The sequence below is a fragment of the Doryrhamphus excisus genome, chromosome 6, assembly GCF_030265055.1.
Source record: "Doryrhamphus excisus isolate RoL2022-K1 chromosome 6, RoL_Dexc_1.0, whole genome shotgun sequence".
In the NCBI taxonomy this organism is placed as follows: Eukaryota; Metazoa; Chordata; class Actinopteri; order Syngnathiformes; family Syngnathidae; genus Doryrhamphus; species Doryrhamphus excisus.
In genome coordinates, this window is record NC_080471.1 from 8,919,584 (window position 1) to 8,944,390 (window position 24,807).

Here is a 24,807-nt window from a genome sequence, read left to right on the forward strand (position 1 = left end):
TGTGAGTGGAAAAAAAAAAAAAAAAAGGCATCGAGTGTTGCGGCCTCCTCAGGCGATAGCTTTCGCTTCGGGTAAAAAGGCCTCCCAGTACTTGATCAGCTGCAGAGAGAAAACATTACATGAATATTGAATTATATTAAGTAGGAAGCAAAAGGCAGGCTTGGAGATCGGCTCGTTTGATGCACAACACAGCAGCTACAGGGTTATTTAAAAAAAAAAAAAACACATGGGGAAGTTCCGCTATAAAGTTTTTGCCACCAATTCGAGACCCTCACAGTTATTTACACAGTTGATGGAATAGAAGCATTCATTGTAGCATTGACGGCGTGGGCGCTTTAGACATCATGTCAGGTGATCACTCACCTGCTGCTGGGACTTTAGCAGACTCTCCAGATATTTGATGATTTGTCTTTTGAAATTCTTCGCCTTTTCTTTCTGTTAAAAATTGTGAAAAACCTTTAATTGTGACTCTCACTGACTTGACTTTTCAGGTGTCAAACATGGCGCACCTCAAAGCGGACCACTTCCTTGCGCACGGTGGCGGAAACTCTGTCAAAGTCTTGCTCGTACTGCATCACTTTGGCCTCCCACTGTGGACCACAAAAGACCAAGGTTGGCTGTGTGGCTAAAAATGGAGGAGAAGGTCAAAGGTTACCTCAGAGATCTCCTCTTTGGCCAGTTGCAGCTTGTCAGGCTTGTTGGCCCACTGGAGTTTGGCCTCGGTCTCGCGCTTCTTCTGCAGCATGGTCTGAGCGTCCTGCCAGCGCTGCCACGCCTTCATGCGGTGGTCGAACGAGCCCTACGCCCACAGTCCAGGTTTCAGATACACTTCATCACAGACTGACTCTGAATTGCTGCTAAAGGTCGGTTCTGTTGTACCCGGACGGCGCCCAGCAGCCGTATGAAATCAGCGATGAGCTCGGCGAAACAGAACGTGTCATTGGCCGCCTGGTCGAGGTGCAGCTGCTCCATCTTGTCCTCCACCTCAGCCAATTGCGAGAGAGCGCGGGAGAGCGCCGTGTTGTCCTCGGCGCTGCCCAGCATGGCGGTGCTTTTGGCGAAGCCGGCCGTGTTCGTGGAGAGCTCTGCAGCGAACAGACGAACAGACGCGTCATGACAAGAGTCGGCCTGTCTGGTTTCGTCGCCGTGTCTCCATGTGCGTACCTTTCCTGTGGATGACTAGAGACTCCATCAGCGCGTGGAGCTTCCGGAACTGCTGGTCTGCAGACTCGACCTCCTGCAGCTTCTCCTCGAACCACTGCAGCAGAACACGTCGATGTTCTTATGCCTCGTTTTCCACACTTTCCATTATAACAGAGACCAGTTTTCACTCGATCTTCAAACATCAAACTCACCACGTCCGACTCGTTCATCTTGATGGTCATCTTGCTGACGGCGTCCGTGGCTTTGTTGATCATTTTCAGGAAGCCGGCGCCGCTGAGAGCCTGCGTGCTCACTGCTCTGGGCAACTGAAGAAGACACGCAAACGGGTACGTTCAAATGCAACTCCCAAGATTCCACTTTTACTCCATGTGATTGGGAGGGGGGGCAGGCTCTCTGTCACTGGACATGCTGAAAATCATCTCAACGAACGGCAGCTCCCCAGTGCCTGCAGCACTCGTGCAGTCCCTGATCAAAACGCTACCACCACCAAGTAAATGCTGTCAAACCCTGGTTTTCGTATGATTGATGATTGCGTTTTCAATGTCAATTTGATGACATTTCGTCCCAGTTTTCATGCAAAACATTGTACAGGACAAGCTAGCCTGTTACACAGAACAAGCTAGCCTGTTACACAGAACAAGCTAGCCAAAAACTGGCATCGCACAATTAATTTTTTTTACTGCTAAATAGCACATTTAGCAATACCACAATAACAAGTGGTGCTGCATGGCGTGAGTGGTTAGTGCGCAGGCCTCACAGCTAGAAGACCCGAGTACAATTCCACCCTCGGCCATCTCTGTGTGGAGTTTGCATGTTCTCCCCGTGCATGTGTGGGTTTTCTCCGGGTACTCCGGTTTCCTCCCACATTCCAAAAACATGCAAGGTTAATTGGCCACTCCAAATTGTCCATAGGTATGAATGTGAGTGTGAATGGTTGTTTGTCTATATGTGCCCTGTGATTGGCTGGCCACCAGTCCAGGGTGTACCCCACCTCTCGCCCGAAGACAGCTATGATAGGCTCCAGCACCCCTGCAACCCTTGTGACGATAAGTGGTAGAAAATGAAGGAATGAACAATAACAAGTAGCATTTTTTAGTTTTGTTTAGAAACACGATTGAATTCAAGAAAGAACATAGCAACATACGAAAGTGGCGTAGTGGCCGAAACCACCAAGAGGCCACCCAAGCATACGTTCCAAAGACTAAAAAATCAAGGATCAAGATCACAAAAGGAAAATATTGAGAAGATGCTAGAGCGGCTTTAGTGTAAACAGCAGAGATGAGGTCTCCTCCAGTCTTACATAAGCCACCACGTGTCAAATGTTGTCACTGTTTCCTGTATGTCAAATTCTAATTCACACACACACACACACATATATATATATATATATATATATATATATATATATATATATATATATATATATATATATATGAAATATATGGGGCTGTCTGGCACAAATGAATTGGACTGAAATCCCCGTTTGGAACGGATTCAAAATAAAACTGAGATTTCACTGCAAGTGTTGGCTGCAACTGTAAAAACAGTATCGGCTTTACTAAGCAAAAACAAGAAATGTTTGTCTTACCTCGTCTCTTTCCAGGAACTCTCTGACATCAGGATCTTGGAGAAGTGAAGGATGGGTCACCACCCTCTGAAGGTACCTGTAGGTAACACGAGGAGGACATTATGAAGGACAATTAGTCCGGTAATTCAAATACCATGTCATTACCTTTCCAAGGCACCTCTTCTTCTCTCCACAAAGTCTGCCGATGACGAGTCTTCCTTCCCCACCTTCACCTTGGTCATACCTGCCAACGCAACACGGTCATCAGATACGCTAACACAAGTAATGGTGATGATTTGTCAAAGCTGGCCTACCCAGGATGCTCTTCTCGGGCGGGGGAGGCACGATGAAGCCATTCGGTCCGTGTTTCTCTGAGAGCTTCTCATACAGGCCCAGGAAGTCGCTGAAGCGCCGCCTCACCGTAAAGTTCTTGTTGCGGAACATGGACATGGAGGTCTGAAATGATGGTAAACCTATTTATTATGTATGCATTCCAGAAGAACATCTGTGTCACATTCCAACACTGAAGAGAGTGTTACCTTAGTGCACACTTTGTAGGCCATGTAAGCGTTCATCCCATCACCTTGAAACAACAGAGGTCATCAATGTCAAAAAGCGATGTACCTCAAAAGCTTTGTGGTCATCACAGTAATCAAATCAAATCAACTTTATTTGTATAGCACTTTTCCTGCAAAGACATGCAACACAAAGTGCTTTACAGAATTAAAACAATTACTACAATTAAAAGGAAAAAACCAAAGAAACAAAAGAAAGCCCCTCCTTCCTACCCTACATACTACACACACACACACACACACACACACACAGTAGGGAGACATGGCATGGCACTGAGGATCAAGGAAACGCCACCTTTGGGGCCGTCCACACTGGGAGGAGCTGCAGGCCGTGCCATCGGGGGACCAGCACTTGGACCCCCCGACTCCGACAGACGGGCGGACCCCCACATTAAAAGGGAGGAACCCCCAGCCGGCCGGTCGAAGGGACCCAAGGATGGCACCCCCTCAGCAGACCCCACACAGCCCCCAGTGTGGAGGACCCCCCCCCTGAGGAAACACTGGAGTTAAAAGCTAAAGACTAAAAGCATAAAATAGGACTAAAAAGATAAAAACAAAACACTGGAGTTAAAAGCTGAAGACTAAGAGCATAAAATAGTACTAAAAAGATAAAAACATAAGAAAAGTTTAAAAATATTAGTTAAAAGCCTGATTAAAAAGGTGTGTCTTTAATCCTTTTTTTAAAAAATATCAACAGTCAGTAATGAGCGATATGCAACGATTTGGTGATAAGACATTTAAAAAAATGAAGGATGACTTGGTAAAAAAAGGCGGTTAGCATCTTGGTTCATATTGAAGGCATCGTGGTGATGACTTCCTTCCTCCCGGACATGAAGTGACCCACCCCATTGGTAAAATAAAAGGAGGCTTCGCTACACATCTTAAAATGCAGCCTGAAACTCCTTTTAATGTAATCTAACATTGTATGTGATACATGGCATCCATTACATTGAAAAAGTGTAGAGTTGCAGTGTGGATTAAGTACAAACTCTTCTTGGAGACGGACTATCAGAGAAAAAAAAACATACCTATTTTTTCTGGGTCGGTAACAGAGATGGCAATGTCGAATTTGTCTTCATTTTCTTCTTCTTCCAACTGAAATAAAGAATGAGGAGAAAGTGGTGAAAGTGACATTACGCATCACCAAGTTTTGTCTGGTCTTCTATTTTGCCTTCATTGCAACAACAACAACAAAAAATCCTGTGCCTAACATATTTCAGCCACGAGGGGGCAGCACAACAAGTTGTGGACAGAATGTGACACCAGAACATTTAATGGTGCTTAGCAAGCAGATATTTGAAGAAGTAAATGCATTTGTAGACTCTAACACTTCTAGGTGTCCTAGTTCACAGAGTCTTGAGCTTGAACGAACCTCCTCTATGGCGGCAGCCTGTGGCTTGGCCACACTGGCAGCGATGGACACGACGGAAGCAGCAGACGTTGAAGGTTTGGCAGCGGGGGTGGCATCCTTCTTTCTCTCACTGCGTGGGCTGTCAAGGGAGAGCTCTACTGTGGCGTCTGGACGAGACAATCGACAGCACTAATTGTAGTATTTTTTATCAAAATGACATTTCCTCCATGTACAACTTTGCAGGTTCTGAATGACTATGAAAGCTGCTTTGCTTCTTTTACACTTGAAAAGTGGAGGACTCACCTGCAAATATGTCTGCGTTTTCTTCTGCATAGACTCCATTAGTCGTGGTGTTTACGAGGGAGGTGTTGCTGGGGGTCTTGGCTACAGCTTCTTCTGTGAAGATGTCGCCGTGGCTGCTCTGCAGCAGCGGCCCATCCACTTTGCCGTCTCCCCTGCTTACAGCCTTGGGAGTGAGAGGTTTGTCCCTCGTGGGAATCTTGGCACCGAGCGGCTCTGCAAACAAATCGTCATCCGGCTCACTAAAAAGGCTCTTCTGCGGCTGCTTGGCGGGTTTCGTCTGCCGCGGCTCGGCGAACAGGTCGCTGCCCTCATCGTCAAACAGGTCGGCGGTGGCAGGGGTGCTTTGCTTCTGGCCCACAGCGGGCATCGGGTCTCCGAGGAATTCTAGCAAAGGGTCCACTATTTTGCCAGGTGACTGTGATGTGGCATTCGCTGATGAATTCCCGCTGATGTCTAAAAGCGGCGCCGTTTCTTCAACTTTCTGTTTTGTGTCACCAGCTAGATCCAATATCAACTCACTTTCACCTGCCATGGCCTCCACTTCCTCTTCTGCTACTTCCTGCTGCGGCGCTTCATTTTCACTTCCCAGTATGTCAACAAAGTCATCGTTGAGAGGGATTTCACAGGCGGTTTCCTCATCATCCGTTGCCATGCTGCCAGAACCGGCAGAGTCGCCCGGACTCAGCAGGTTGCTGGTGAGATCCACAAACTCGTCAGAGGGCTCGCTCGCCGTTTTGGATCCCGATTGGCTGCTGATGGGATCACTGGTGACGATGTCGCTGGGAGGTGTCAGCATGTCATCACCGAGCTGGGTGCCAGATGGCAGCGTAACATCTATCTCACCGAGTGAGGCGTTGCTCTGGAATGAAGGAAGAGACATGAGCATGTGCTCAGGTGGAATATTCATTTTTTATTGCACCTTTTACACTCTTTTAGCTTTTCTGCTAAGGATTAGTGCACCTTTTACACTCTTTTAGCTTTTCTACTAAGGATCAGTGCACCTTTTACACTCTTTTAGCTTTCGTACTAAGGATCAGTGCACCTTTTACACTCTTTTAGCTCTCGTACTAAGGATCAGTGCACCTTTCACACTCTTTTAGCTTTTCTACTAAGGATCAGTGCACCTTTTACACTCTTTTAGCTTTCGTACTAACGATCAGTGTTTGTTCACGCCTGTCTCTGGCAGAGTATGCCCTTCATCAACTTTTTACACATTCCCTTGCACTAGTCCAATGTAATAAATGCCATATATCACATGCAATAACATAAAGGACTGCCATTTGAGCTACAGTACTAACATTACACTCACAGTATCATTTCAAGATGTGCAGCCAGCCCTGCTTTTTAACAATGTGATGGGTGTAACCACAGGACATACTCATAGCTCAGAGCAGCATCATGGCATGAGGAAGGTGTTTTTATGATGTCACAAAAAGCCACAACTTCAAAAGCATTTCTTAATATGATACTTTTGTCATGTTTGGGGCTCTCGGGACACTTACTGTTTTAGCATTTGTGTCAGTTGTGCATAATAAGGGGACTTTAATCAAGTCTATTGAGGCACAGTAGGGTGCACTACATGGCTGAAACCACTAGAGGAGCAGTCTCAACCAGTTTGCTGTCTAAAGAAGGACGACGTGACGTCAGTTATGGGAGATGAGCTTTGTTATACGTCTGTAAACCTAAATAATTACTTGTACTTATTGGGTTGCGGTCAATGATAAAAGCAAAGCAGGTCTCCTCCTGCTCTTGAGTTTTAAATAAAGGCAGGCTGGCACATTTAAGAGTAAAACCTGCTGAGTCTGCGTTTCCTGTGTGGAGATTTCTTCCCATAAATGCAAAAGACAGCAACTTTTTTTTCCCTTTTGAACTTTGACTACGGGGAAAACATCCGGGTTCTAACCACGTGACCCGAGTCCCACTCACATGACAGGAGGCCACTTTTTTTTAATCCTCATTCAATTACAACAGTTTACAAAGAGTGTATTTTTAACCCCCATTAACAAACAACCGTGTTTTCGTATGTTTGCCGATTAAATCGCAGCTTGTTTACTTTAAAGACAAACCAGTTTGTTTGCAAGCCTGTCAAAAGATCATTTGCAGGCAGTTAAAAAGCGTCAGTTAGTTTGCATGGAAAAGAAGCACATTGTTGCCCTAAAATGGAAGTAAATGTCAGCACAAAGTACTATCTAACATTCGGCACTTCTTAGATAAACTTTTAACGATTGGGGTGTTTGGGTAAACTTTAAAAAAAAACAAAAAAACATGAGTACAACATCAGGCGACTGCAGCCAAGTGAATGCTATAGCTAGCTGTCAGTGAGAGTTAGCCAAGGGAGGACGACCACAGAAGCGGGCGATAAGAAGTTTGGGACCCACCATACTCATGAAGAGGTCATCCCCGTCGTCTTCATCGCTGCCTCGGCCTTCGACGTCTCCAGAATCCAGCACGTCTTGGTCCTCCGAGTCGGGGAACGGAGGAGGACTGCGCTCCGAGCTGGTCGCCATCTTCAAATTGGCTTTAAAAAACTTGAAAGAGCAGAGAAGCTGGCGGATGGCTTCAGACAGACAGAGTCCCTCTGCTTTTGTGGCTGCTAATGTTTCCTCCGCTGCCCATGCGAGGACACAACACGGCTGAGTAAAGTCAGTGAACTCGCCTCGGGACGGTGGAAGTGCTCCTAAAGTGACAGGGAAGTCGGCTGTGGATGAGAGGAGGCGGAGGAGGGGGGCGCAACGCAAGAAAACGCTGCTGTCACTTTTCACTTCCTGGTTAGCTTAGCTCACCCGTGTTAGCCTGTTAGCCACCTCGCTCGTTAGCCTATAAGTAACGTCACCTAGCATTGAGCGTGTTAGCGCAACAACCATCTAGCTAGTTCGCTTAGCGGTTCGACTGTCAGAATGAAGCCCGGAAAGGGATACATAAGAGCAACTTATCTGACCGCATGAGTGGAGCGTTTCTGTGGGGGGATGCGTGGTTTAAAATCTACTGGAGATGAAGAGCCTCTTCTCAAGGGGGGAAACCGACTTCCCAACGACATCGACTCGGATGAAGGTAAAGCTGAGCTCCCTCATACTTGGTTTTCATTATCTCATTTTGTACTTTATTTCCAACCACGCACACTTTATCTAATTAAACACTATCTAACGCAGGTTTTAGTTCATTTACCTTTTATTTTAAGGCTGTTCAAACACAGTGTCAACAAAAGAACAAGTTAACTTAGCGTTCAATGATGTTGACTGGCTGTCTTTACTAATATTAGCAACTCGTATTTGAGAATTGAAAAATAAATATTTTCTTCAATTGTAATTTTCTTAAAAGCAATGTTAAAATCTCGTTTTTGTCTCATGTATCGTCTGGTGAACTTAGTATCTCGTGATAACCCTACATAGAGCAATTAGTGTCAGGTCATTAGAGATATTTACCATTGAATAACGATGGAATGATCTAGAAAGACTGAAGGCTACAGAAGCGTTCTTATCAGTGACTGTTTAGTATAGATAACAATATCAGGGTTCTTCTGATGCCCAAAAAAAAAACCACTGGTGTGGTCGGTCATTTAAAACCAATTTTTAAAACATAATTTATTTGTTCATTTTTTTTATTAAGGTGTTTTTTTAATTGTAATTTTATTTGTAATTCTTTTCTTTTAGGGGAGACTTTATATGAGAGGAGTGCATCAAAAGAGGCGGAGGACACACGGACAAGAATAACATATGAAGAGGCGGTCGATGCAGCAGGTCTTTGAAAGCCCCACACGTGAAATGATGTTGTAGTAGTAATAATAATACTAATAATAATAATAATGTTTGGTTTCCAGGCTTTGGTTTGTTCCACTGGCTGCTGCTCTTGGTGTGCGGCTGGGCCAACGCCAGTGATGCCGTGGAGATTGTCTGCGTGTCCTTCCTGCTACCCACCGCACGTTGCGATCTCCTGCTCAGCTCCTCCGACATGGGCCTGCTCACTGCCAGCATTTTCCTCGGTCAGTCGCGTGCTTTCACCTCTCCCACTTGTCTCAACGAAGCGCATTCAACAAACACAACATGACCTTATTTAACAGGCATGATGGTGGGCGGCTACATGTGGGGCTACCTGGCCGACCAGAAGGGGCGTCGTAGTGTCCTGGTGGTGTCCCTGGGCGTGAATGGTGTGTTTGGAGCTCTGGCCAGCGCGGCGCCCTGGTTCTGGCTCTTCCTGCTGCTTAGGTTCATCAGCGGTGTGGGGTGAGGACATTTGTTGTGATGTGTGCTGTTACTGCGCTTGGAGGATTACGATACACTTTGTAATAAAAGTGATTTCACTGCCCTTCTTCAGAGTGGGCGGGTCAATTCCAGTCATCTTCTCCTACTTCTCTGAGTTCATGCCTCGACTGAGACGAGGTGCCATGATCAGTGCGCTGGCCACCTTCTGGATGGCAGGGAACATTCTAGCTGCAGGTGACGGCAAACCACACTACTTTTTGAAATCAAGTCAAGTCAACATTTGCATTTTTTTTGTGCACAGGCCTGGCCTGGTTGGTAATCCCCAGAACCTGGGCACATTTTGTCATGGGCCAACTGGACTTCAAGAGCTGGCGGGTGTTTGTGGTGTTGTGCTCCATCCCAAGCCTCACATCAGCGCTCATCTTCAGGCTTCTCATGCCCGAAAGCCCCAAGTTCCTCATGGAGGTATCGGCAAAGTGCGGCTGTGGCACGTTTTGTCCACTAAGATGCTGTTTGAGGCTATTTAAAAGTCAGATCACATTTCTATTTACATAGAAATATATATATATGTATATGTTAAGGCTGTCAAAAATAATGTGTTAACGGAGGTAATTTATTTAATTAATTACTTTAAAATGTTAGTGTAATTAACACATGCGTACCAGAGCAAGCATGTCCCCACACAGTCAGACAGTGGCTTGCCCCCCCCCCCCCCCCCCCCCCCCCCAAAAAAAAATATTATATGCTGACACCACAGTGCTGCGTCATGGTTCATTAGCATATTAACAGTGATTGGATGTTTACTGAGCGGAGGGAGGGGCGATCCCAGCTGTGAAGATACTGAAGGAATAGAGAAAGCGACCCGTTGGACAACTACTGGGAATAATCAACAACTAGATGGATGGATAAAACAGAGTTTAATATAAGACTGGAAATAGCTGTTTTTCCACAGTGGGAGCACAGAGGGGAGACTGCATGTAAACAGACTGCCAGGAGTTGAGTCCTCAGGTGGGACACCCAAGTTGGCCAGGTCTCAGGGTAGAAGCCTGACAAATTACAATCCACTTCTCCAGGTCGAGGGCTGGACACACGCCTAACAACACATGCCATGTGGAAGACACTCTCGTAAGAAAAAACATATGTTGGCACATGATGTGGATGCATAATGCCCCATTCAAATTTCTGACTGCCCTCCCATATCTGCATGCCTTGAACCAGCCCTGTTGGGATGTCCAATTTGCTACATTTAAGAAAATACACCTAGTGGATCAATCAAGTCTGTCTAAGTCTTAAATTATGTGATGTCTTTGAAAGCAACCCCTCATTGCTTTTAATAACATGCTTTAAAGTGTGGCTCACATGTTCTACGCTACATTGGCTCCCCGTCTGCTTCAGGATCGATTTTAAGATTCTTTTACTGGTTTTTAAATGTCTTAACGGCCTTGCACCTTCTTATTTATCTGATCTGCTTTTACCATATCAACCCCCGCGGACCCTGCGGTCCTCCGGCACTGGCCTTTTAACAATACCAAAAAAAAACCCACGGTGAGGCAGCATTTAGCCACTATGGCCCCCACCTGTGGAACAGCCTGCCGGAGAGCTTCAGGACTGCGGAGACTGTTGATATTTTAAAAAAAGATTAAAGACACACCTTTTTAATCAGGCTTTTAACTCATATTTTTAAACTTTTCTTATGTTTTTATCTTTTTAGTCCTATTTTATGCTTTTAGTCTTTAGCTTTTAACTCCAGTATTTCCTCGGGGGGGGGGCTGGGGGCTGTGTCTGGTCTGCTGAGGGGGTGCCATCCTTGGGTCCCTTCGACCCGGCCGGCTGGGGGTTCCTCCCTTTAATGTGGGGGTCCGCCCGTCTGTCGGAGTCGGGGGGTCCAAGTGCTGGTCCCCCGATGGCACGGCCTGCAGCTCCTCCCAGTGTGGACGGCCCCAAAGGTGGCGTTTCCTGGCGGTTCCTTTTGTTTCTTTGTTTTTCCTTTTAATTGTGGTAATTGTTTTTAATTCTGTAAAGCACTTTGTGTTGCATGTCTTTCCAGGAAAAGTGCTATACAAATAAAGTTGATTTTGATTTTTTTTTTCTGTTACGATTAAAAACTAGTGTTGAACCAGGGGTTGGCAACCTTTACGATGAAAAGAGTCATTTTACCACCTTGCCCACTAAAGAAAAATAGTCTGGAGCCGCAAAACATACGTATAAAACAATGTCTTATAAACTCTAACAATAGAAAACAACAAATAGAAGTGCAGTGAGTATGCATGTGTAACGGATGAGTAAATATCTTGGTTAAACCTCACTACCTGACGCCTGAACGAATGTGCAGCACAGCCAATTGACAGAACTCAGCCAGGATGCATTCATGGTCTCACATAAAGTTGGATTTTTTTTATACTCATTACAAGTATGTGCATTTTCCCCACTTGGTATTAAAAAAATATTTGAGCATTGCAAAAGGAGCCACAAAAAAGATGCTGAAGACCCATTTGCAGCTCTGGAGCTGTGCATTGCTGACCCCTGGTATATACAGTATGATAGCAGGAGCATGCCAGCAATGGTGATGTGCTGCAGGAAAGGAGGAGGAATGACACGAGTGTGTCACCGTGTTACGTACATTATTGTTCCCTACGCATGTGTTCCAAACCGTGACCCCTGTATTTTAATGCGTTGTTATGAATACACGTCTAGTAATGAAGGACATGTTGTGAAATACCTTTACCCTTTGTGATGTAATTTTTTAGATGAGATAAAATCTACTTTTTACAGCATACTGTTTTTTTTTCTGGCCACAGCACTTTGTCTGATGGGAGGCCGGAAAATGGCATAAAATGTCCCTATTTTGTGTGTGTCTCGGCAGGCTGGCCGAGAGAGCGAGGCAATCCACGTCTTCCGCTTGATGTTTGAGCTGAACACTCGTGGCAAAGGAGCGTCTTACCCGGTAAGAAACGTTCATGGTGTTGTACAGGAAGTAAGTGGATGTGATGTGTGTGTTTGAGACACTTTTGCGTTGCCGTTTTGAAGGATGTTAGTTTGCACGTGAGCGTCCCGCAAAGAGCGTATCAGACCCAGACTGGACTATCACGCGGAGGTCGACTCGTCAGCGTTGTGAAAAAGGTGAGCGAGAAGCAACATCATCCCTCTCCTGCGCTAAACAGCCATGATTTCCATGTCATTGGATGTCGTGCTGTCACAGGGTCTGATGCCGCTCAAGCAGATGTTTGAAGGCACGCTCAAGTGCAGAAGCTTGGCCCTGCTCGTCATCTTCTACTGCATCTCCTTTGGGTAAGAAGGCCTTCATGAAGCTGCCGTGCGCTGGAATGGAGAGGAGATTTCAAGTCTGTGTTTGTAGCTTCTACGGGCTGTGGATGTGGTTCCCAGAGCTCTTCGCCAGACTGGAAGCCGGCGGATCGCCTTGCGCCAACATGTCCTCCCCATCTGAGCACAAGAACCAAAGCTGCTATCCTGTCAAGACCGTCGGTGCGTAACATTTCATGTCCTCCATCTAGACCAGGGGTCTCAAACTCAATTTACTTGGGGGCCACTGGAGCTCAAGTCTGGGTGAGACTGGCCGCATCAGGTTTTCCAAAAAAAAAAAAAAAACACATTTATTAAAAACAAAAACAATTAAAAAACTTTGCTTCCAATTTTCTACACGAAAAGCTCTGATAAAACATTCCACTGTTCTCAAATATCTTTTTATTTTTCTACACAAAATAAGATGAAAAATAAATAAACAAATCAAGAATAAAGAAAATCAATCAGTAATAAATAAATATAATAATAATAATAATAAAAACTTAAGAAACCACATATAGTTGGTGGGTAGACAATTTTTTTTTTCAGATTAAAATGAACAAAGCATTATTAGAGCCCTGTAGACATGACAAAACACGACTATAGTCACATTTATACTCTTTTTATTTACAACATATTGCGCAACTGCAGGGTCTTGAGACACATGCTAACTCGCAAACTAGAGAGCTAGCGACCTAAACGGTAGCCTTAAGTTATTTCCTTTAAACTTAAATAGCCAAAAATGTACCACTTCCACACGGATAGGGAGAATAACTATTAGTTATTTATTTAACATGAACATTAATCAAACGTAATAATTTTTTCTGGGTACATGATACCATACAGCATCCATATCAAATTTGCGTGGGCCGAACTAACATTAAACTTTCATATCAAGGCGGGGGCCTCAAACTAGTGTCCTGCGGGCCACATTTGGCCCACGGGCCGCGTGTTTGAGACCCCTGATCTAGACAAAGCACATGGAAGCACACGCTCTCTTGACCAGTATCCAAGCTTATTCAACCAAAGGCGCCAGACTGACAAATGTGAGGATGTGGGAGATGGCTAAAAAACATACCGTACTTGTTGTGACATAGCTGGCAAAGCGTGTTTGAGCATACTTTTCCTATCATTTTTATTTTTTCTTCTTACAGTACGCCATGTTGCTCCTATTTTCCTGCTATTTTAGTGTAATTTTATTTTTAGAATGTGCCAATAGCCAGTAAAAAAATTAATTGCAGGACAAGCTAAAAAAAAGATTGTGTTTAAATACAAAACTTTAGATATGTAGATTTATTTAAAAAAAAAAATGTAATATTAATTACCATTTTTGTTGACTAGAAAGCCTTTATTCTTGTGTGTAGAATGCTATATTTTATTCTAATATTAGTGTTTCCTCATGCCTATCAAAGATGTTCTCCGCATACAATGCTCACTTGTGTGTGCTTTTATGTTTCGACAGTATACGAGGAGGGCTTCTTCATCGCGGCATCCAACCTTCCAGGCAACATCTTCACAATCTTGGTGATGGACAGCATCGGAGGGAAGGTGCTGCTCTGTGAGTAAAACCAACCTTCATCATCATCATAATCATCATCCTCCTCATCATGAGATGCTTTGTTACGTTGTGGTGGTGCGTGTCTTTGCAGCTGGCAGCCTGCTGGCGTCCAGTCTCAGTGTCTTCTTCATCTACATCGTCCACACCAAAGTCCAAAGTCTGTTTCTGTCCTGCTTGTTCAGCGGCGTGTCAGTCATCGCTTGGAACGCTCTGGACGTGTTGGGGACCGAGCTCTACCCTACACAACTACGGTAAAAAAAATGCTTTTTATGTTAAGAGTAAGTTCTATGTATTCACTTCAGGAAGGGTCAATTAAGCATGTCTGTGCAAGAACCCTCATCATTTTCCCACAATATGGTTTTGTGCCCCCCCCACACAGCTCGTCTGCGCTCGGCGTCTTCACAGGGGTTGGCCGTGTGGCGGCCATCACGGCCAACATGGTCTTCGGCAGGTTGGTGGACAGCGAGTGCGCTGTGCCCATTCTGCTGGTGTCAGCGATGCTGCTGTGCGGCGGTCTGACAGCATTTTTCCTGCCGCACAGCAAGCAGACAGCACTCACCTAACCTTTAACCCCTCCCGGGAACTCTCCTCAACGGGAAAAACCAGTGCCTTTTGTCTTCAGACGAAAACCCAACAGCTAGTGATTTTTATTAATGGTATCTATACAGATTTTATATTATTGTTTTATTTGCAACATTTAGTACAACCAATAAGAATTATGGAATGTTATATTATGCTGACAATCCTGACGTAACACCAGGAATGACCTGTGAGTGGCACTGTTCTGCACAAAGCTGCAAAGTAAAAGCTCTGTTAGCTTCTCTGCTATCTCCTTCGCGGTGACGGTTTCTATCGTGTTCAGCTTAGTTGGACACATTACATAAACAATCGTTTCTTTGTCACTCATAAAAGAAGTTGGTCTTCTATTAATGAAGTCCGTCACTCTGTGTAGCAATAGCAAGTCGCTATTATCGTTTGTTTTACTTCCGCTTTCTTCAAGCAGTTCGCTTCCTGATTGGCCATCTCGTTTCTTAGGGGAGGACGCTTTGACGTCACGTGTATACCCTTTACGGTCACAAGAGGGCGCATTTTCATAATTCCTTTTAGATTCATTTATATGGCTTTTCTGATCTTGTCATTAAAATTATTTGTGCTAAGGATTGATTGGCAAGATGTTTTTTGTAGTAAATTGTTTGTAGAATTGCATATGCTTTTGTTTGTGCTATTACAAAGAAAACCTCTCAATACCTCAACAAGCAGCACACAGTTCCCATGATCACCACTGAAATACTGTTCTAATACATGCAAAAAATGACAATACAGTTGAGCCAAAGTTGTTTCTTCGTTTTTATCTGCTTTGGTAAAAACCTCTGTGACATTCACCAACATTATAAGCAAATAAATATACTCCTTGCCATGTGAAGCGTCAGAAAAAACAGGAAATGGATTACATCATAACATACTGTACTCATTAAATTGAATGGAAATTGTAAAAAGAAAATTACTAATTTGTAGAAACTACAAAACAATAATAGCTAGCTTTTATTAACTAAATATTTAAATGTTAATAAATAAGTTAGATGTATATAGCTTCTTACATTTTAAGGCCCAAAGTAAAAGTTTGTGTTTAAAAAAGGATCACATAACTGGTTATATTCTATATATACACACCACACCCAAACAGTAGCACTGTCACACAAACATTTAATGTTTGGGATGAAATTGTCATGCTACATTCTATTAGCTACCTTTTTATAAACATCTAGAACGTAAAAATAAATACGATACTTACACGAGGTGTCGTTCTGAAGGCTGGCTCCAGGGGGCGACAAAGTTGTAGTCAGTCTTACTTCACAAAAGATGAGACGTTCTGTCTGATTGTCACCATAAAAACACTTTCAACCATTTCAGAAAATTCCTTGCAGGTGGATAGAGAGTGGAAAAGAGTGGTTGGGATCAGCGTGGGTTTGCTACAGCGCGTCACTGCGTCAACGCCAGCAGGATGTCCTTGACCAGCATGGTGCCGATGACCATTTTCTCGCAGTTGACAGTCAGCTGGGCGCCGCCCTCTTCCTTGGTCGCCACGGTGACCAGCACCAGGCTGCCGCTGGTCACCGCCCTGCCAGCAAACCTGTGTACAGGTGGAGGAGGAAGAGGAAGAGGACTGAAGTCAAAGCATTCGAGGAGTGAAGACGAAAGCAGCAGAGTGAAAGAAGGTGACAGGTGTTAAAAATTAACTTTATTGATAAAAAAATACTGCATGAATGACAGAAATGACTGCATGATATCTCAACGTGTTATTACTGTAATTTTAGCTACATAGCTAATTTTAGCATGATATCTCAACGTGTTATTACTGTAATTTTAGCTAGATAGCTAATTAACTTTATTGATAAAAAATACTGTATGAATGACAGAAATGACTGCACGATATCTCAACGTGTTATTACTGTCATTTTAGCTACATGGCTAATTTTAGCTAATTTTAGCATGATATCTCAACGTGTTATTACTGTCATTTTAGCTAGATAGCCAATTAACTTTGTTGATAAAAATACTGCATGAATGACAGAAATGACTGCATGATATCTCAACGTGTTATTACTGTCATTTTAGCTACATGACTAATTTTAGCATGATATCTCAACGTGTTATTACTGTAAATTTAGCTAGATAGCTAATTAACTTTATTGATAAAAAATACTGTATGAATGACAGAAATGACTGCACGATATCTCAACGTGTTATTACTGTCATTTTAGCTACATGACTAATTTTAGCTAATTTTAGCATGATATCTCAACGTGTTATTACTGTAAATTTAGCTATATAGCTAATTAACTTTATTGATAAAAAATACTGCATGAATGACAGAAATGACTGCATGATATCTCAACGTGTTATTACTGTCATTTTAGCTACATAGCTAATTTTAGCATGATATCTCAACGTGTTATTACTGTAATTTTAGCTAGATAGCTAATTAACTTTATTGATAAAAAATACTGCATGAATGACAGAAATGACTGCGTGATCTCAACGTTTTATTACTGTCATTTTAGCTACAAGGCTAATTTTAGCATGATATCTCAACGTGTTATTACTGTAATGTTAGCTAGATAGCTAAATTTAGCGCAATGACAACATAATTCCACGAGGTGTCAGTATTGCTCCCCTGACATTTCTAACACATGCTGTACAAAACACCAACTATTCATGGTGTATAAACGCTTTTATATTTGTACTTCCTACGAGGAGAAAGGCTTTAAAATGAGGCAAATATTGAAAGTCAACTTGGGAACTGATGATGTTCCACTTAGGAGGTTCTACTGTGTGTTTTTACCTGCACTCTTTGTCCGACCCACAGGGGACTCTGCTGAGGTTGGCGGCGGCCGTCACTCTCTGGACGATGGTGTGCTCGTTCCGGCATTTTCCGTCCAGAGTTAGCTTCTCCGTGATTTCATTCATGCCCATCAGCTGACCTGGAGGAGGAAGTGGAGTAGCGGGTCATCAACCAGCGCTTGATGAGAGACAATCAGACAAACGCAGGATGAGCAAAGGTGGGTGAGCGCACAGGAAGTGTCTGCTGTCATGGTCTTCCGCTGCAGTGGTGGATGCAGGAGGTGCTTGGCAGGTAAGGGCGTGCCCCTCTCAGTGGAGAATGTGTGAGTGACTACACATCAGAAGAAGTTGCAAGATGCTAATTTGTCACTTAACAGTGGATTTAAGATTGAAATTTTACAATGGTTTTTAACAATGGTAGTAATGAAAGAATTTATATTTACACTTTTGCACTTTATAGCAACTTGTGCTGATGTGGCTTGACGATAGGAAGGGTGGGGGGGTAATAGCGTGAGGCTCTTGTAGGTAGAGGTGGGGGGGGGGGCAACAAGTAAAAGACATAGTAGTCCACTTACCTAGACGCTGTAAAAGCGTCTCTATTGGGGACAGTGCAGAGGGGACACATGTTTGTAAAGTCACTCACACACTTTAGTTAGTCAGGGTGCAGCATGCTGGAGCACTAAATACCACTAACACACATTTCCATTACTCCTATGACCCATCATCATTGTCAGCACACTCACCTTGCTCCTTTTTAAACTCGTTCTCTGTCATAAAAACTGGTTTCATCAGCTCTCCAATGGGCGGCTGAATGGACACAAAGAACTTCCTGGTGTGAGTGCTGCAAAAGTAAACAGCCGGGGGGTATTATTTGGTTTATTTCTCATAAACCAGGACATATAATACTGTTAGAACATCATTAAAAAGTCAATTTTGTTTAATAAAGCACCTTTAACTATACGGTAATCCCTCGTTTATTGCTGTTAATTGGTTCCAGACCTAGCGTGATAAGTGACTTTGGAATATTTTCATAATTAGAGCATAGAAAATCTGCTTACAGCCTTCTAAATACTGTTTAACATCATCAGAGCCCTCTAGACATGAAATAGCACCCCTATAGTCCAATGGAAACTCCTATTACCCAATATAGTAGACATTCATTTTCTATCGCTTATCCTCACGAGGGGTGCTGGAGTCAATGCCAGCTGTCTTTGGGTGAGAGGCGTGTTACACCCTGGACTGGTCGCCGGCCAATCACAGGGCACATATAGACAAACAACCATTCACACTCACATTCATACCTATGGACAATTCGGAGTCGCCAATTAACCTAGCATGTTTTTGGAATGTGGGAGGAAACCGGAGTACCTGGAGAAAACCCACGCATTCGCGGGGAGAACATGCTAACTCTAGCCGAGGGTGGAATCGAACTCGGGTCTCCTGGCTGTGTGGCCTGCGTGCTAACCACTCGACTAACATGCAGCCTGAAAATGATATAATAATGACATAATAATAATAAATAGACATAGTCTAGACTCACATACAGCATTAGAGGAATTGCTTGCTGTTTCATTGACTTCCTGTTCTTTACAGCACTTCCTGCAGTGGCTATTGTCTCATCAATGTAACAGTGTATAATCCAGTATATGGCCAGTGTATAATCTTACATATCATCTTTTAATGTGTTTTCTGAATGTCTTATATTGGTAATTTACTTCATTTCGCCATCTTTATGCTTCAAAATGCTTAATTAAGCCAAAAGTATGTAAAATGTGTTTAAATACTGATATTTTTGGCCAAATACTAGGTTGTATTCAATCATGAAACAGCATCCATGCATTTATTTTCTATACCGCCTATCACCACTAGGGTCACCGGCATGCTGGAGCCTATCCCAGCTGTCTTTTTTTGTAAAACTGTGATAGCATGAAGCTGCAAAATTGTAATGACAAAGTAGCGAGGGATTACTGTATTGCCTTACGGAGTAGCCAGGAGCATAACTCAACTGCCAAGAGTCTTACCACAGCTGGAAGTTTGCCGCTTGTGTGGAGTCGCAGAAGTCGATGCCCATCACGGCTGTCGCCGACTCCCCCGGAGGCAGCAGGTCTGTGGGCAAGCACGGAAGGATGTTTAAAAAGGGAATCGAAAAAACAGCCCAACGTTTTGTCTCCACTCACCGATCTCTGGGAACTCTTTGACCCTCATCCCGGACTGCAGTTTCACGTCCTCGATGTGCAGGTTCTTGGCATCGGCGGTGGCGCTGTTGCTGAACTGCATCTGCACCGCCACCATGTTGGCGTCGGCGCCGAAGGGCTGCCGGCTGAAGCAGTACTCCACCGACAGTCCCTCCCCCGTGATGCGGTGCAGCAGCTCGTAGCTCTTCTGGGCGCTGCAGGGTGAGATGGCCTGCGAGAGGAGGAGTCATCAACTACTTCCTTCCATCAATAACAATACAATAACAAAAGTGTGTACACTGACTGGAATTCATCCTCAATGGGTGTGCTGACCTTTTTCAGTCCATAGTAAATCTACACTGCTATACAAGCTGTACATTAACTCCTCTAAGTATACATATTCTTCCTTGATACACTGTATTACCATGGGCGAGAGAACGCTGTCGGACAAAGACAAGCCCTCCAGGTCGGTCACCAGGCTGTTGGATAGAAAGGAGCTGACGGGTGTCACTTGAGGCGAAGGCGCAGGTTCAACTGAGAAGAGACAGACTTGTCATGTGAGCAGAAGTCAAACTTATTCCCTGCCTTGTTGCTGCCATGGCAACCAGTAGAGTACATTCAATAAACAAGTGTGGTGGATGGGAAAAAAAAAAGGAGAAGCTTACAATCGTCAAGGTCGAGTAGCGACATTTCTTTCTTGCTGTCTTTTTTGACGGGCTTGGGAGGAGCTTTGGACTCGGCCGTCTGCATGAAGAGCAAAGATGACTCCGTCACAGTCCAGGACATATCCCACAAGAGCCGAGTCCATACCTTTTTCTTCTTTCTGGCCTCCACCTCTGACTCTGAGTCTTCAGATTCCGATTGGCTGCTCTCAGAATCACTTTCATCATCTTCGTCCGATTCCGACTCGGAATCGCTTTTGCGTTGCTTGCTCTTCCTCACACGTGTCCTCTCTTCCTCCTCACTGCTCATAATGTTCACGTTCATGTCATTAGAATTTGGGTGGGTGATGATGAAACATTAAAGCGTCTACCTTTCACTTTCTTGCACCGGCTTCTTGAATTCTATTTTCTTCTTCTTCTCTTTGTTGTCTTCTTCTTCCTCAGACTCGGAAGCTTCTTCGCTCTCCTCACTCTCTGATCCTGAGCCACTTTCTCCACTCCTGCTGCCGCTCTCTGAGCCACTGGAGGAGTACGACTCTGGACAGTAGAGAAAGGACCAATCAGAAGAGGCTAAACAGCTAGGTGGTGTGGCTTGGAAGTGGCTAAAGCGAAACACCACTGCAAGCTTGGGAATGTCGCCTAAGTCTGGCTGAAATGATGTACTGTGCTTCTACACTGAGACACGACGCACAAATTCTCACAAACCTTTCCCCAAACTCACCACTGTCGGCAGACTCGGTCGGGCCAGATTCGCCCTCGGAGTCCGAGTAGAACGGCTTCTCCACTTTCTTCTCCTTCCTCTTCTCCCGGCTGCTGCACTTGGTCCACTCGGGCACCTGGAGGGCCGAAAGGTGAGCATCAGGCCAGGGCGACAAAGCTCCGAGACAGGAGCAGCAAACGTGGGCTGGCAACAGCAGCAGCACGGCCATGGAGGGCAGACAGATGAAGCCAGCTGTCCCGCCTGCTGCAGCGAAGTCTAGTCGGGCAACAAAGACGGCCCTGATAACAAATGTCGGTCAAGATGGATGCAAGCACCAGGTGATGGCTTCATGGCCAGTTGCGGAGATGGGTGTTTTTACATTCCATTAAGAGAAGTGATGTCTTTACTTAAAGAGACCCTCTTTGTGCGATCACACTACAGTCAGCTAATGAGAGCGGACAAAACACATTAAAGCGTCTCCCTAAGAGGGCCTTCTACAAAAGAATCACTTCTTTAATGGCAGAGGAGAATGAGGGAGGCGGGAGGAGGGCGTTGTGTTGGAGGTGGCGTTCAGCTGAGCTAAGCACAGAACAGCGACTAGATCAGGCCAAGGTGGAGCAGGACGGGGGAGCGGGTGGGTGGGTGTGTGTGTGTGGGGGGTGGGGGCTTCAGAAGCACTGGGGTGGGGTTGCCGCTAAAATGGTTGGCTGTGGCGCTAACTGACTCACGCTGGTCAATGTTGTGACTCGTTCAAGCAGCGTAAATACCTGGCGGACGTGGGGGGAAGAAAAGAAAGATGGGGATGGAGGTGAGATGGAGGGAAGATTCAAGAGAAGAAAACAAAAAAAGAAAAACATCAGGAGATGTAACGAGACAAGCAAAGGAAGGTTTCTGGGTCTAGAAAGGGGGGGGGGGGATCGTGACAACAGTTCAGATACAGAGACAAGAGCTGCAAATGATTAACTATTTCCCCTCCATTTCACAACAAAAGCACAGTGGAAAAGTGGTTATTTTAAAAAGGCACCACAGCAATCTTTACCAACGGGGTCGGAACTTTGGAACTACACATGCAGACACAAAAATAACTCAATTCCCACCACATTTGTGACGGTTTCACAAATGCAAATTTCATGCAAAATTAATTTGATGCAAATGAGGAAAATATTGGAGGTTCTTTGTTGACTCCGCTGCTCTCTAATCTTGTCGTTTTTCCTCGCCTCTGTCGCCAAGGTGCTGGCTCATGTAAGGTTTCTGTAACTACTCTGACATGTGAGGAGCATGGTTTCTGTGTAGAAAGTCCCATAACATTGGTTGTGATCTTTAGCCAAACATAATGATTTTACTTCCTGTCGTATTTTGATGGGCATTTCCTTATGTCCGTACGGTTCCTTGGTGGTGTTCTATCATATGCAACATAACTATCATAAGCCTGTCAGTGAAAGACTGTGAAAGGAAAGACAGAGCAAACAACCACCACACTCCCAAACCTAAGGGAGAGCACCTCTCGCCAGTCTCCCAGCAATCCGATTCGCCCCTCGCCGGTAGATATGATTTCCTCTGTCTGCGTGGGAGGTTAAGACATCCTGTCAGAAAATCCCGCTAGCCAGATTTCTTTGATAGGTTCAAAGGTTTCCCAACAACAACCTTCTCTTGAGATTCATGTCTTATATTCTGCATGGTTAAAAGAAACATAACTACACAAATCAAAGTTTGACCTTGTCCCCTAAATTCAAAATCAAGTCTTGATTTTGACATAGGAAGTTCTGCTCAAGTTTTGATTTGAGTAAAAAAAAACAACACATCATCAATTATGAGGAACCAATGGCACATGGACAGTCAGGAGTCTGATCATGGACACTAATCTCCGTCATCTACAAAGAATATAATAAGTTCAATGGAACCTACTTTTCTTGAAAAATGTACACGAGAAGTCAAACAAAGAAGTAAACCAGCGTCATGAACAGGTTGTGTTGGATTTTGAAGGTTTGACTATTTCTAGAAAAACAACCCTCGGGTCATCTTCAGCATACTTTATAGACGGTGCCTGACTCCATGTCCTCTCCGATGTGCTACTGGCTCAAATATGGGTGACAAGACAGCAGGGGGTGGTGGGGAGAGGCGAGTGAGCTGCTGCACAACAGAAGTAATTGCAGCAGAGAGGACTTTCTTTGTCTGGTTATCACTCCCCCCAAAAAATAGACAACATCTGCTTTGTGAGGCCTCCTCCTCCATGGATCAGCAGATGGGAGCAAAGTAAAGAGGGTACACATGAGCGGTGAGTGAGTGGATGATTTCGAACGTAAAGGCCTGCTGTTTGAGCCATCTGGAGCAGGAGCTACACTCGCTCCCCTCCGACCGTCAGTGTGACTCTGTATGTTACTGTTGCCACTGCACGCACAGACTCCTTCACCTCCACGTTGCGCACGGAGGGGTCTGGGGCAGCTTCAGGCCAATCAGGCAACTCCTGGTAGCCCCCGGCTTTGGCGTTCAGCAGGTGGGACAATGAACCCAACTGGAAGTGGTCTCGATCTGGAGAGGGACGGATGGCGCTTAAGAGTCGGACAAGTGACAAAAATACAGCTTGGCATCTTAGATGGCCTCTGTACCTTTAAATGGAGACTCCAGGACGGGCGCAGGCTTGAGGGCGAGGAACAGTTTCTTGGCGTACTTGCTGAGAGCACCGCTCTTCTCAGTGGGCACAATGAGCTGGCGAATGAAGCGCGCCCGATCACGAATGTCGTAGTTCTGGTCGTATTTGGCCAGGTTGAGGACGTACTGGGTCAGAAGTTTGGTCTGTAGGTGGAACGAATGAGGGGAGGTTATTTTAATTGGAAGGCGGGAAGGAAACATTCATACCTATGGACAATTTGGAGTCGTCAATTAACCTAGCATGTTTTTGGAATGTGGGAGGAAACCGGAGTACCCGGAGAAACCCCACGCATGAAAACCCATCCATGCACGGGGAGAACATGCAAACTCCACACAAAGATGGCTGAGGGTGGAATTGAACTTGGGTCTCGTAACAGTGAGACCAGCGTGCTAACCACTCACCCGCTGTGCAGCCCAAAACAGAGCATTCATTCATTCATTTTCTACCGCTTTTTCCTCACGAGGCTCGCGGGGGGTGCTGGAGCCTATCTCAGCTGTCTTCGGGCGAGAGGCGGGGTACACCCTGGACTGGTTGCCAGCCAATCACAGGGCACATATAGACAAACAACCATTCACACTCACATTCATACCTATGGACAATTTGGAGTGGCCAATTAACCTAGCATGTTTTTGGAATGTGGGAGGAAACCGGAGTACCCGGAGAAAACCCACACATGCACGGGGAGAACATGCAAACTCCACACAGAGATGGCTGAGGGTGGAATTGAACCCTGGTCTTCTAGCTGTGAGGTCTGCGCGCTAACCACTCGACCGCCGTGCCGCCCTGTTATGAATTTTTTGAGTTTTAAATTTAGCAATAAGGACACAGTGGAAGAGCACATTGACGAGTTGTGGACATGACCATGTACCTGCTTGGAGTTGGTGAGATAGAGCTTGGCGGCCAGGTTGAGTATCTGCAGCTTGACAATGTCCTCCTCGTTGGTGAAGGACTTTGCCATCTTCCTCAGGACGTCTGGGGCTATCTTTGGTACATGCTCACAGTATTCTCCAATCAGCCACAGAATGCTGGCTCGCGCCATCGGCACCTATCGTTGGCGTCCATGACAATTACTACAAGACATGAGCTGGTGATCTACTATACACTCACCTGGATGTTGTCCGTCAGCTTGGCCATGTGCTTGATGATGTCGCTGTGCTTCTCGGGCTGCATCTGCAGCAGCTTTTTGATGACCACCACAGACTCGGCCACCACTAACTCTGTGGAACAGGACATAGATACGTGTTGATATTCCACTTAAAGAA

The 24,807-nt window shown here is 44.9% G+C and overlaps 3 protein-coding genes across 13 annotated transcripts in view; 1 reads left to right on the forward strand and 2 right to left on the reverse strand.

Moving 5' to 3' along the window:
- snx1a (sorting nexin 1a) lies at positions 1-7,985 on the reverse strand. Its single transcript, XM_058074813.1, has 15 exons — positions 7,339-7,985; positions 4,961-5,819; positions 4,679-4,824; positions 4,335-4,401; positions 3,271-3,314; positions 3,046-3,187; positions 2,897-2,975; positions 2,753-2,828; positions 1,356-1,469; positions 1,165-1,258; positions 880-1,085; positions 656-799; positions 510-590; positions 364-435; positions 1-99 (listed from the first exon to the last, which is right to left on the reverse strand). Exons 1-15 carry the CDS (start codon positions 7,465-7,467, stop codon positions 49-51), a joined length of 2,304 nt encoding a protein of 767 aa, XP_057930796.1. The 5' UTR covers positions 7,468-7,985; the 3' UTR covers positions 1-48.
- On the forward strand, positions 6,675-15,429 carry sv2 (synaptic vesicle glycoprotein 2). The gene is made up of 13 exons (XM_058074814.1): positions 6,675-8,011; positions 8,611-8,697; positions 8,778-8,939; positions 9,018-9,180; positions 9,272-9,393; positions 9,461-9,624; positions 12,023-12,103; positions 12,187-12,279; positions 12,359-12,447; positions 12,515-12,642; positions 13,922-14,017; positions 14,109-14,268; positions 14,397-15,429. The coding sequence occupies exons 1-13, from the start codon at positions 7,927-7,929 to the stop codon at positions 14,578-14,580; spliced, it is 1,614 nt and encodes a 537-aa protein (XP_057930797.1). The 5' UTR covers positions 6,675-7,926; the 3' UTR covers positions 14,581-15,429.
- The window catches only part of LOC131130800 (AP-3 complex subunit beta-2), an 18,438-nt gene continuing 8,958 nt past the window's right edge, over positions 15,328-24,807 (reverse strand). For 2 of the 11 annotated variants that reach the window (XM_058074807.1, XM_058074804.1), the window contains exons 14-28: positions 24,653-24,762; positions 24,414-24,590; positions 23,502-23,688; positions 23,306-23,424; positions 20,917-21,031; positions 20,567-20,732; positions 20,344-20,497; positions 20,199-20,277; positions 19,958-20,067; positions 19,537-19,765; positions 19,381-19,465; positions 18,103-18,200; positions 17,935-17,955; positions 17,361-17,499; positions 15,329-16,148 (exon numbers count right to left, since the gene is read on the reverse strand). In XM_058074807.1, the coding sequence (XP_057930790.1) occupies positions 15,998-16,148; positions 17,361-17,499; positions 17,935-17,955; positions 18,103-18,200; positions 19,381-19,465; positions 19,537-19,765; positions 19,958-20,067; positions 20,199-20,277; positions 20,344-20,497; positions 20,567-20,732; positions 20,917-21,031; positions 23,306-23,424; positions 23,502-23,688; positions 24,414-24,590; positions 24,653-24,762 (1,940 nt within the window). In that variant the 3' untranslated portion in view covers positions 15,329-15,997. Of the gene's footprint in view, positions 16,149-17,360; positions 17,500-17,934; positions 17,956-18,102; positions 18,201-19,380; positions 19,466-19,536; positions 19,766-19,957; positions 20,068-20,198; positions 20,278-20,343; positions 20,498-20,566; positions 20,733-20,916; positions 21,032-21,623; positions 21,663-23,293; positions 23,425-23,501; positions 23,689-24,413; positions 24,591-24,652; positions 24,763-24,807 lie in introns of all 11 variants that reach the window. The other 9 variants (XM_058074806.1, XM_058074803.1, XM_058074801.1 and 6 more) reach the window with 8 other exon arrangements.

Coding starts and splice junctions, on each gene's coding strand:
- snx1a (XM_058074813.1), bottom strand. CDS start 7,467: ATGGCGACCAGCTCGGAGCGCAGTCCTCCTCCGTTCCCCGACTCGGAG. Junction 2,976..3,045: donor GCCCGAGAAGAGCATCCTGG/GTAGGCCAGCTT, acceptor TTGCGTTGGCAG/GTATGACCAAGGTGAAGGTG. Junction 100..363: donor TGCTAAAGTCCCAGCAGCAG/GTGAGTGATCAC, acceptor TTCTCTCTGCAG/CTGATCAAGTACTGGGAGGC.
- sv2 (XM_058074814.1), top strand. CDS start 7,927: ATGCGTGGTTTAAAATCTACTGGAGATGAAGAGCCTCTTCTCAAGGGG. Junction 12,104..12,186: donor GCAAAGGAGCGTCTTACCCG/GTAAGAAACGTT, acceptor GCCGTTTTGAAG/GATGTTAGTTTGCACGTGAG. Junction 12,280..12,358: donor TCGTCAGCGTTGTGAAAAAG/GTGAGCGAGAAG, acceptor GTGCTGTCACAG/GGTCTGATGCCGCTCAAGCA.